The 12,905-nt window shown below is 35.5% G+C and overlaps 1 protein-coding gene across 1 annotated transcript in view; it reads right to left on the bottom strand.

Annotated features, from left to right (window-relative positions):
* The window catches only part of Slc7a13 (solute carrier family 7 member 13), a 13,737-nt gene extending 1,089 nt beyond the window's left edge, over window positions 1-12,648 (bottom strand). The window contains exons 1-3 of the mRNA XM_010606441.3: window positions 11,851-12,648; window positions 6,882-7,013; window positions 1,885-2,246 (exon numbers count right to left, since the gene is read on the bottom strand). Coding sequence (XP_010604743.1) covers window positions 1,885-2,246; window positions 6,882-7,013; window positions 11,851-12,535 — 1,179 coding nt within the window. The 5' untranslated portion in view covers window positions 12,536-12,648. The remainder of the gene's footprint in view (window positions 1-1,884; window positions 2,247-6,881; window positions 7,014-11,850) is intronic.
* Window positions 12,649-12,905: the final 257 nt, after the last annotated feature.

Below are 12,905 nucleotides of genomic sequence, written 5' to 3'. Positions count from 1 at the left end.
TTTTTTTTTTTTTTTTTTTTTTTTTTTTTTTTTTGTCTTGCCAAAAATCTTAAAGCTCCAACCTTGCTTTATGTTAGGATTACAGGAATCCTATGTCCTACATTACTCAACCTAGGGACAACATTCTGTAGGCAGTCATTTTTGAGATGTCTTTAAAGAGATATAAAACCTATGTCCTAAAAAGACATAATACAGCCAGTCACCATTTATAAAACCCTTTAATTAGAGGGTCATTCATGTGGGGCTCAATTAGGAATTTCCTCTTGTAAAATACCACTAGCAATGGTGACCTATCATCTCACAGCTCGGGATCAGTTATCAAATAATTGAGAGAAGAGAAAAGACAGAGAAAAAATTTAACCACTTATTCTGCCGGTTGTCCTTGCTTTCCTTTTTGATGCAAATGTAAGTTAAATCATGATATAAATAATACTAGTCATTAATATCAGACTCTGACTTGTTTGCATGTCTTAGCTTATTTAATACATGCAACATTCTAAGAGGCAAGTATTATTCCTTCCCATTTTAGATATGAAGGAACTGAGCCTCAGAGATTAACACGATGGATTTCAGAAAATAAGGTAAGAAACTGGATATGAGCCCAGGATCTTAATGATCATCTTATCCTATTTCTTGGCACATTAAAAATTCATTGTCAGTCCATTATTTCTCTTTAATTTTATCTAATTTGAGTCAGTGATCTAACAAAAACAGCAAAGAAAGGATAGATTCAAACAACGAAGCATGTGAAATTATGAGAGGATCCCTTGGAAGGGACCTACAAGATTGACCGTACCTGTCCACTCACTCTAATTTACAGCGGCCTTCACCCTGTGGTTCTTGGAGCATCCTCTGGATGCTATAATGTAGCAACTAACATGTTAGGGTTTTAGGTTTACCCGATTGTCCAGACAGATTATAATATGTCTTTTAGAAAAAGATTACGAACTGCCTTCAAGATTCATAGCCACATCTGTTTGAAATACAGTCACTTCTCAAAAATACATAACAGATGAGTGATGGCTGAATGAAAGAAGAGAAAACTGGAAAGAAATGATGGTTGAAAAATCAACAAAATTTGGTGGTTAGGACCTTGCTTTCTTCCTTCCTTGCTGAATTCTTTCTTAAACATCCAAAGAGACTGCCTAGATTTATATCTTGGCTCCACTATGCTGTATGAGCTTGGGCAAGTGACTCAGTTTCTCTACGCCTGGTTCCTCATTTGTAAAACGGCCTTAACAAGAGTGTCCACATTTTGTATTATGGAGAAACTTACTAGTGGTTATCCAAGATCAGTTTTAAGCATGATTCCTATTCAACTAAGACCATTTTATTATCCTAATAGGCATATCCTTATGCTACTGAAATTTTGCTTATTTCTTTTTCTATGATTAAAAGACTATCTCCTCTGCTATGAACTTTTCCCTCATATAGACTGAATGTAAACTTAAAGGCAGTAAAGTTGAAGGTATGGAATTTGTCAATGACTAAAATAAGTTGACATTTCAAGACAGTAGATATTGTCATTTGTGATCCCACCCTGCCTCTCTATTTCTCATTTGCAGGATCTGACCCTGACTGTAGAAGTTACTGGGGTGCATAAATCGCTCAGCAGGAAACAAGAAATCTCTGGTAAAAAGATTCATAATGATCAGTCTTCACACCCAGAGAACTGTCTTTCTCTCTTATAAACCATTAACTGCAACTTTTCAAGTTTTATATTGAGCAAAGAAAAAAAATGAAAATGAACACAATTGATCTTTATGTTCCACAGCTTGTTGAGTAATAGAAACATCTCCTCATGTTCTGAATATAGTTATCAAATACAATTATATGTAATATCTTTTGTTTTGCACAGAAAAAATATAGCAAACCCTCTTTTACCTTATAAGGTCTGGGTAGATCAGGCTCCTGGTATCTCAGTTTCAGTAGTCCTATCATTGATAATACAGTCCAAATGGAAAGCACAAAATAAAGATAGTTTATCAGTTCAATTAGGTTTGTTAAGACAATTGCAATGGTACCAATTATGATATTTAGTAGCACAGGTATAAGTGGAGAGGAGTGAATATTAAGTGTATTGAATATTAAAGGTAGCTGGCCTTGCTGTCCAGCAATATATATCCCTCTTGTTGATTCAAGTACATTAATCAGAAGATTGCTAAATAATGAGGCAGAAATAGCAAAAGGAATAAACCATGTTAACTGGGGGATAACTCTATCAATCCATGTGATGGCCACAGCATCTGCAGAGAAGCAAAAATAAACAAAGGAAAATGTGTTAAGAAAGATAAATTATTACTACTAATAATAATCATAAATTAAAAAGAAACTGACAAATCTTTTAATAATAATATTGCACAGTGAAAGCCCAAAATTTAAAAAGTCATTTAAGAAATTTTAATTTTGTTCAATTTCTTATTTCTTTGCTTTACATCTACATGCTATTTTACACATGTATCCTTTTTAGCCCTATTACAACACATCATAAATGGATGTCATTTTTATGACTTTGACAAGTGATCAGGAACTTTTTAAAGTCAATGATCCATCATTTCATTTATTTTAAACTAGTACTTCACTCAATGAAAGACATATAGTTAGTTTTTAATACACACTTATGAAAAGAATTAGCTCTGTTGAATGGATGCTTGAAAGCATGCTCAGGAAAGCATGGTGTAACACTGCTGACACAGGAATGAGGCTCACCCATAAAATGGTACAAATTAAAGTATTTCGAAAAGTGAGCCATGTAGATTGACAAAAAAGGAATTACACACATGTTTTTAAAAAGACAACATTTGGCACTGGTCTAAACGATAGATCAGTGGTCCACAGCAGAGATTGTTTTCCTCTTCAGAGGTCACGTGAGACTTCTTTGGTTATCACACAACCAGGAAGAGAGGAAGTTTTTATTGGCTCCTAGTGGGTAGAGGCCAACGATGTTGCTAACCATTCTACAGTGCACAGGACAAATACCTACAACAAGAAAGTGTGTGGCCCAGGGCCAAGCATGCAGCTCAGTGACAGAGAATTTGCTTAGCATTCATGAGGTCCTGGGCTCACTTCTTAGCTATGGGGGCCAGGGTGGGCAGGGAAACTGTACCAAATGTCAATAGTACTGAAATTCTCCTGTATACACTGATCTTTAGAAAATATTCTGGGTTGCTTTTTGCTTAGAAGTGAAGAGACTTTATAAAATTAGTATGTCAGTAGGTATAAAATTCACCAATGAAGAGAAGCATTCATTACACATGAGAATTCGATTATTCATATTCCATAGATATAAAGTAGGACAGATCACACCCTTGCGGAGAAGCAAGTTCTCAGTTTTTCAGTGGAATGAGGACAGCAGCTCCTAATGTCCTTGGGGTGGATGCCCTATGGGGCTACTTTTGTGCATAGGTAGCTCAGTTTCCAGGGGACCCTCTAGGACATTAATAGCATTTTCAATTGTGACTTTAAAATTAAAATGTCATCAATGGCTCTTCTTCTTGAAATCTTTATTTTTTTAACCCTTTTTTAGCAGACCTAAGTCGTCTTCATATCACTTCTCTCTTTAGTACTATCTTACAATATTGGGTCTTGTTTAAAAATATATCATAGGGCCGGCCCAGGGATGTAGCTTAATGGTTCCACCACCTGCCTCTCAAGCACAAGGTCCTGAGTTTGATCCCCGGTACCAAAAAAAAACAAAAATCCTATCTTGCCTCAGTTCTTATTCATTTCAAATAAGGTATTGCTCGTTGTTCTTCCTGGGCATATCACCACCCACCATTCACTTTCAGAAACATTTCAGAAATACTTCTTTCCCATAATGCAAAGAAAATTCTCTTTACATTTCCCTGTGGGTTTTCTGCAAATGTGGCTGGCTGTAACCAGGGGAAGGTCCAGGCAGCTCTGTGAAATAACTGACAAAAGTGATACACAATAGCCCTATATAATTGTTACTGATATCCCATAAGTGATTTTTCTTTTACTCCTTTTCATGTGTCATTTTTTTTCTTTTAAAAATCCTGTCATATATGGTTTCAGTAAAAAGTAAAATAAATATCACTGTAGCCCATAAAGTAAAAACTAAATGTCCCCTTTCTTGTCACCAATCTTTCATTCCCATGACCCCAGAGTAACCACTATTAACATCTACCTGGATCCTTTTGCAGAAATGTTCTATGATTATAGTGTATAAGTATTTTTGAGAATACATGTGCACCTCAATGAGGAAATTTTATAAAGTTCAATGGAAATGGTAAAGCAAAAATTGCCTACAATTTCTTAGCTAATCATTATTGTTGACATTAATTTTTAAATTTTAAGTGTATTTTATTAGTATCTATTGAAGTTTAGGTTTGAAATATTAGGTTTCAATGTGGTTTTTTACACATATTTTGATCATATCCATCCCCTTTGATTTTCTGCCTTACCTCTTCCCATTCCTTTTCTCTTGTCTAATAAATACTCTTCCTACTACTTTAATCTTATCCTTTTTAGATTTCACCAATTAGGGAAAACTTGCCTTTCTGAGTCTGGCTTATTTTGCTTAACATGATCTCCAGTTTCATCCTTACTTTCTATTTTATAAAAGAACATAGATCTTACTTTTTCCATGAGTATCACATTATAAACATTGTACCTTTATTGTACCCATCATCAATAATCTTTTATACAGCTTATAATGTTCTACTATATGAATAATAATATCTATTTCTTTATTTCAAACTAATTGTATATTATGGTGATCTCTAAGTTCTGCTACTATAACTAATGATATGATAACCATCCCTATATGCACACTTTCTATGAGCATTTTCTTTTACAGTTCTGATTATTTTCTCATTTTAAATACCAAATATGATAAAACTACAGATATTTAAATTCAAAGACATTAACTCAGAATTTGAGCAAAAACCTAAGGAGTATATGCCTGAAAGTATAGGCACTATAATCCAAATTGTAAGCATTTATCGTCAAAGTACTTTAATAAGCTTTCCACACATTATGAAACTATGTATTGTGCTACCCACAAAATTGGTGCAACTGTTACAGTCTGCTAGAGGAAACACTATCTTATGATGAGCTGTATGTCCAGAGCACTAGAAATCATATCAAGCTGGAGAGCTTTTGTGAACCATAATGGCTGCAACCAGCAGCCCTGGCCACACCCACAATTAACTGTATAAATTCTCTCTTTACACGATCAAGATAGTTGGTAAACTATCTTGCTCTTACCCAGTTTTAGATTGGTTTGTTCCCACAAATCCTCAGAATCCTGACCTTATCTAGTTCCCTGGCCAGGATACCTAGGCCATTAGGAGTCAACACTATTGTTCACTCTATGTGTCATCATCCTGCATAGCAGTCACAGGGGAACTGAGGCAGTTTCTTAGAATGTTTATATTAAAACCACCTTAGGTTTGAGGATTGCCATTATTAATGATAATGTTTAAGGGGATGGAAATACTAATGACCCTAATTTGATCATCATATGGTGTATAAATTATTATATATTCATACTATACCCCTATATACACACTATACATTTATATAACTGCATATAAATACACAATTATTAATGACAAAATATATATTTTTTAAAATATATTTTTAAAAACCTCTCAGCAACTTCACTGCTTCAAATATTCACCTCCAGTGCCTTAACTAAAATAATAACAGTTGCTAAAGGAATTAGTCCTAAAGGCATTGGATGATGGAATTTATCTCAGAAAGTAGTGATTCAAGGTTTAATGCTGGTGTAGAAAGTGATTAGCCTTGCACGTCCCCTGTTTTTCAGGTATTTACAATTTTCTTTTTATTCTTTGAGTCTATTTTTATTTTCAAATGTGTGTTTATTTAAGATTCTTATTCTTTATGCTACAATTTCAGCTTTAAAATGGCAATTGAAATAGATTCATTCATAGGAAAATGGATACATATTGAAGATATACTCCTAAGTGAAATAAATAAGTCCCACAAGTGTAAATACCGAATAGTTTCCCTGGTGTGAATATTCTGCAACAATGCATAAGATTCTAATAAGATTACTGACATTTAGAAATGGGAGGAAAGGAGCTAAAGGTGTAGGGAAGGTGTGATACGTAGGGGAAGAACAAAAAGGGAAAAGAAAAAAATGTGAGAGAATGAAAAGATGAAAATAAAGTGTTTGTAGATGGGGAGGGGAGGAGGGGGTGAAGGGAGGGCAGAGGTAAGGGGAAAAAAATGAGAATCAAGACTTGCCATGTAAAGGTACATGATCCCAACAATGAATGTAACTGTACTGTATCCCTAAATGTACCAATAAACTCAATAAAAATAAATAAATAAATAAATAAAAATAAAAAAAAATAAAATGGCAATTGACAGTCCAACTTTCAATATATTTAGTCTTTGCCACAATAAATAGAGTTATTTAAGGCAACCAAATAGATTATTTTATATATGAATATTAATTATGCATTAATTGACCATTACTATTTTCTTTTTAACTACTAATATCTTGCATTCAAATTTAACATTCTTCATATCACTTACAAGAGTATAGAGAATCAAATGTTTTGAACATTATAATGGATTTAAGTACTGATTACATTGTGCCACTCTAATGAGAAGAGATCATGAAAGGAATAATTATTTTGAATCTGAACTGTATAATACATAAGCATTATGCAAAAATTTTCCATATTATCAAAAGAAATGAATAGCCACATTTAAACATGAATCTTCTTTCAAGGCCAGCTCATCCCTCTTTAGCACTCTGATATTACAAAACTACAAGTCACCTTTATATATAGAATAACAAACCGCAAGCAACTGTGTCCACTGGTAAAATGATACCTGCGATGTGCTGAAATGACCAGCCCTTTATTTATTGCCTGTGTACAAACCTGAAGAAAGAATTTCCCTGGGCGTCAGAACGGTCATGTAGGAAATGTTGACCAGTAAATACAGCATGGTCACCAGAGGGAGTGCGGTAAATATGCATCTGGGAATAGTCTTACTGGGTTTCTTCAGCTCTCCTATAACATATAAAAGGGAAAAATCATAATTGGCCAAATTTATTTCTTTTTTTCATTAAGTTTATTGGTACATTTAAGGTAACCAGTACAGTTGCATTCAACATTGGGATCTTGTACCTTTACATGATATAACTTGGTTCTTATTTTTTCCTTATTCCTCTGTATTTCTTCAATTTATCTTTAAAGTTCTTCCATGTGGGGACTAGGGTATAGCTCAGTGGTAAAGTGCTTTGCTTAGCATACATATGGCCCTGGCTCAGGTCCAGCACATCCTTAGCACTGAAAAAACAAAAAAAAATCCATGTGTCACATACTAGGCTGTATTCCTCTTCCTATTCATTTTATACTGGGGAGGAGGGGCGGGACCTACTGCACACCCAGGTCCCTCAGACGTGGGTACTACATGAAGAAAAAGAAAATGTCCTAAATTTTCCAAATACATGGCAACATTGCTGGGAGAGACACAAGAATTAAAAAAATGAAATTTGGACCTACATTTTCAGTTTCCTGTAGTAGGATTTCTCTTTGGTTTTTTGAGACAGGATCTCACTATACAGTAAAGGCTGGCCTCAACTCGGTATGTATACCAGGCTGGTCTCGAAGTCATAGTGATCCTCCTGCCTCAGCCTCCCAAGTGCTGGGATTACAGGCATGCGCCACCACGCCTGACCCCCTAGTAGGAATTCTGCACGTGTTTGCAGCACTGAGTTTGGGCAGTGGAAATACTATAGTAAGCAAAAACTGCATGCAGTCTAACCTCAGGAGAAGTTGCATGTTAGTTACTCGTATAAATATGAGTAAAAACACAGACTATGGTAGGTGGCCATACGAAAAGAAGCTAAATGTTGAGAGGAATTTATTGTGTGGCAAGTTGACAGATCCTTTTGCCATCTCTATTATATACAGGCAGGCTCGCCTTTTTTCACTCCTCAGAGCCCCTTCTTGCCCTAGGACCCTATCTCTTAGGTAGAATGGTCTTTCTTTTCCCAATTGTCAGGTTGTACCCTACTTTCCCCTCAGATCTCCGCACAATCATTATTTCTTCTGGGATAACAGGAAAGGAAATTCTCTTGCTGGGTAACACAATTGTCTGGTTCGACATTCTCAAGACATATGTTCAAAAAGAGTTAAAAAGTCAGTCATTAATTCCCCCTATAGCTTTCTACCATGCACTTATTCCATAGCAAGCACATAAAAGGAAAAAAACAGGCTGGATATGTAGCCCAGGCCTTGTTTCAAGTAGGAGAAGCTCTGGGTTTTATCCCTAGCTCTACAAAGAGAGAGGGAGGGAAGAAAGGAGGGAGAGCAAGGAAGACAGAGCGAAATGATTTCGCATCATATGTAATGGATATTTTAGAACAGTTTATTTTTCCAACATTGTTCACGTTGTTACACCATTTTTTCCCAGTTTTGTCATCCTGTAAGAATTATTCTCTGACATGGGTTCAATATGTATAGCTGTGTGTACAAAACATAACCCCGTCCTCTGACCACAGCAACACAACCAAGTACGGACCTCTGAGAAACTGCAAGCCAATCATCACCAGTATATAAAAAACTTCTCTCAAGAATTTTAACCTGGCAGGGGATTTAGCTCAGGGGTTCCAGCACCTGCATCACAATCACAAGGATCCAAGTTTGAACCCCAGTATCAAAAAAAGAAAGAAAAAAGAATTTGAACCAATGGTCAATAAGACTAAGAGAATCACGAGTAAAGTAGTACACTGGAGATTTTTCAAAAAAATGAAAGGAGGTCATGGTAGTGCACAATTGTAATCCCAGCCCTCAGGAGGCTGAGGCAGAAGGATCACTGTGAGTTTGAGGCCAGCCTGGGCTACATAGTGAGTTCAGACACAGCCTGAACTGCATAGTGAGACCCTATCTCAAAATACAAAATAAAGGGCCTGGGATTTACCTCAGTGGTGCAAGGTTCTGAGTTACAACGGTCCCTGATACAAAATAAATAAATAAATAAAAATTTTAAAAAGAGGAGAATGAGCTGAGAGATTTCCTTTTCAAATCCTAGAGCTGACCTATTTCTTGTTGCTTCTAAAGCTTGGTTGCTCAAATCTTTCTTGAAATAGAGCATTATTTTTTCTAGTAAGTCCCCCTTTTATTGTTTAAACTAATGTGTGTGGATTTCTTTTATGTAAAGCCAAATCCCCTTGACTAATAAATATATATCCTTTCACATATATCAAATTTCTTCCATCTGCACAGAATTTGACTATAACATCCATGGAGTACATTAATATAAGTTGATTAAGTATTTGAAGAGTATGAATTAGAGATCTCTAATTTTAACTCTTCCTGCATTGTTGGCTTTGAACAATGTATTGTCTAACAAACTTCCAAACTGCTTGCTCGTATATTAGGAGAAATGGAAACTATATGGACAACAGAATTCCAATCTCCTTGCCTAGTACTTAAAAAGTCCTTTAAGAGTGGTTGTTGTTAATGACTATGGTTATTAAAGCTTTGGAACAAACAGAAGGGCAACTTTTAAAATAAACTATATTTTCTTTTTAAATCAGCTATTGGTTCTCATTATGCATTGATTTATAGACAAGAGGTAGATATTCGAACTTAATCTGTAATATTGGGTTATAATAACCAGAAAAGTGTTAATATTCTTGAAATTTTATCTTAAAGATAAGTATTCTGACACCATTCAAAGTCAGATGCTTACATATTACTATTTTACAGGCAAAAGTATATTTAGAACTTAGTCTTCCTTAAATTTGGTTTGATAAATTAACAACCCCACACTGAGATGCTCCCAGCATTTGTTTACTGTCAGCTGCTTGTGAGGAATTCTGTATTCGTTTATAAGTTTAAAAGCTGTATAACTCTATTTCAGCAGAGAATAATTGTCTACCAGTGAAATATTTCTGGTAATTGAGTAAGATAGAATCGGCTCAAATAAAAGTCAGAGATATCACTTCTTCTATTTTAAAAGAAAGTATGTTTATGGTGTGTGTGAGAGAGAGAGACAGAGAGAGAGTGCGTGTGTTTTGATCATTATTTTTGTTTCTGAATTTACAGTGACCCATTTAGCCACAGACTGCAGAAACCTCTCACCCTTCCTTGGTATGCTTGCCTTATCAATTGTATTTGTCAGGACCAGGACCCTCAGATGCAAGTAATTTTATGGTCACCCAGTATTGTGCACTGTGTCTTACATACCCTTGCATTCTTCTGTTCTCCACATCTTCCCTGACATTTTTCTCTGCTAGAATTTCTTTGATTCAATTCAAATTGCCACCTTTCCTCTCAATGGCAGTGAAAAGTGACTTTTCCTTCTCCTGAATTTCCACAGTAATTACACTGTTCCTTTATGACTACATATTAAATACAATATGCCATGATTTGTTTCCAAGGTGCAGAATCACAGCAATTTTAAGTCAAATCCTGATGTCCATTTTAGAGATTAAAAATTTTAAAAAAGGAAATAAGTTCAAAGAAGAGGGAATATTTGCCAGGGTTAGTAAATGGCAGAGCTCAGACCAACATCTAGGTATTTCGTCTTTGAGTATACTGTAATGCTCTTTAGGATAAAGAGTGCATTTTGCTCATCTGAGACACCAGAATGGGGTCTTAAGGGTAGTTGCTAATTAAATTATTTAATTAATATTAAACACATCATCAAGGAATTATACAATAAAGGGTAATTTTATATGAGAATCAAGAGTCTGCTTCATATTTAATGTTAATGTAAAGATCTGAATGTAAAGAACAGAAGTTTTTTTTAAATAAAATAATATAAATGAATGTGAAAAGATTCTGAGGAGACAAGAGGAAAATGACACAGAGTTCAAAGGAAGAGAATGACTTTGAAAATGAGGAGAAAGCCTTTTGTACAGACATTGAAAGGAAGGGTGTTAAATCTCACTTCAGAGCAATCAGGGATATCTATGATTCTCTTCTCTGTAGAAGTACTAAGGAGCCTCATGCAAATGCAAGGCAAAATCCAGCACTATTGCTCTACTCTGGGTTTCTGAGGGGGCCAAGCAGGAATATTCCATCTGGGTTCTCTCTTTGGCAGCCAACTGTCCAGCTCTTTCATGGTGAACATGGAATCATGAAATCACTGGAAAAGCTTCTCCTCCAGGTGCCCAGTCTCCTGAAGTCATGGTTACAGGGGTCAGACCCAAATATTTCTTTGCATTTTAGCTTATTTACTCCTAGCTATATCCAAGATTGAGACAGAATGACTTCTCCTATAGTATATGCATGAAGACCATAACTCTACCATTAATTTGAAACATTTGATGTATTATTATATAAACCTGTAACATTACATTCACTTGCAAAAGAAAAAGGTTATAATAAAATATAATTCCAAAGAATGAAAATGTGTTATATACATGTACCAACTCCCCATGACAAATACAATCATTATGTGCTACAAATATGCACTATTAAAATTTTAAAAAATAAATAAATTTACTTAAGTGTGTCACATCCACTCCAACATAAACAGATCATTCCTAGATCCAGGGTTTCATAGACTGTAAATATTTCTAAAACCTGAGCATTTATGTGTTAACAGAAAGGAAATTAGGTTAATTTGGAAGTCCCATATCTGTGGTCCTGAAAAGAAAGCTGAAAAAGAGGAATTATTTAATAAGATAAGAATTTTGGAATAAAGGAAAAAAGAATCCTGAGTAGCTAACAAGTGCGCCCCGACATGTACTGTTTGAGAAAGTCACAAAGCAGAAAATTACTGGATTATTTTTTTAAAGATAAAACTTAAAATACAATCAAAAGATGTGTATTTCATAATATATGCAATAAATCATGGCTTGAGTTTTTTTCCTCTCAATAGATTAATTACCTGCTACCCATGTAAAGCATCCCCCGCCTGAAAATGCAAAATATCCTTGGAAGACGGCTTCAATTATCTGGGAAGCATCTGGATATTCACCATCAAAAGCATTCTGCAACCTTGCTACATTCTCTTTCTTTCCTCTCACCAGCAGGTACACTCCACTGAGTGAAATGAGGCTAAGGATGGCCACTTTTAGCACCATGCTCACTGTCTGAAGCCCAGTCACCTCTTTCACACCACGAGAATTCAGAATTCCCACTATCCACAACATGGCCAGGGCCAGACATTTCATGGCTACCTTTGGGACAGAGCAGCTGGGGTAAAAAGGCTGGATGCTGTACTCAGCAAGGAGTAGGGCTTGAGTAGCCATTACCCCCGCCCCAGTAAACAGGGATGTCCAAAGCCTCAGAAAAGCAGGTAAGGGGCCATAGCATCTCTTGATAAAATAGTACTGAGCTCCGCTTAATGGAAAGGTTATACCTATCTCTGCAGAGCAGAGAGTGGTTGTCATGGATAATAGGGCACAGACAGCCCAGATACAAAGGGCGATCCCCACATTCATGCAAGAGTACTCTAGCACCCCTTTGGGGGACACAAAAATCCCTGCACCAATTATATTAAGAATTAAAAAATTTGTGCCCCAAAAATAGCCAAGTTCTCTCTTGAGATGTATTTTTTTCTCTTTATCCATTGTAAATGAGGAATTCTAAGATTCTATGTCAATTACAATTTCTGGATATTCCTGGCCTATCTTCTCAGAAGGGATGTCCATGGATTCTCTGAAATAAAACAGCACTGTCCTTTTTGTTCCACCTTCATTAAATATCATCTATTTTTTAATAAGTAACAAAGCATATGTGACACATAAATTAAATAATTTGTAAAGGTTTAGTTTGACTTGTCTTTTAATTATTATCAAAGTAATACATTCAAGTTCTGGGAAAGAGGAATTTCAAAGAAGACAGCAATTACAGTGCAAAGCTTCTCCTCCAAAAAACTCCTATTTCCAGAGAAATTGTTCTTAGTTCTAAGACATGAGTTTTAAGATTTATCTCAGCTCC

The sequence above is a fragment of the Fukomys damarensis genome, unplaced genomic scaffold, assembly GCF_012274545.1.
Source record: "Fukomys damarensis isolate Sample0158 unplaced genomic scaffold, DMR_v1.0_HiC HiC_scaffold_5, whole genome shotgun sequence".
In the NCBI taxonomy this organism is placed as follows: domain Eukaryota; kingdom Metazoa; phylum Chordata; class Mammalia; order Rodentia; family Bathyergidae; genus Fukomys; species Fukomys damarensis.
Note: the sequence above shows the minus strand (reverse complement) of the source record. Positions and strands in the feature narration are given on the sequence as shown.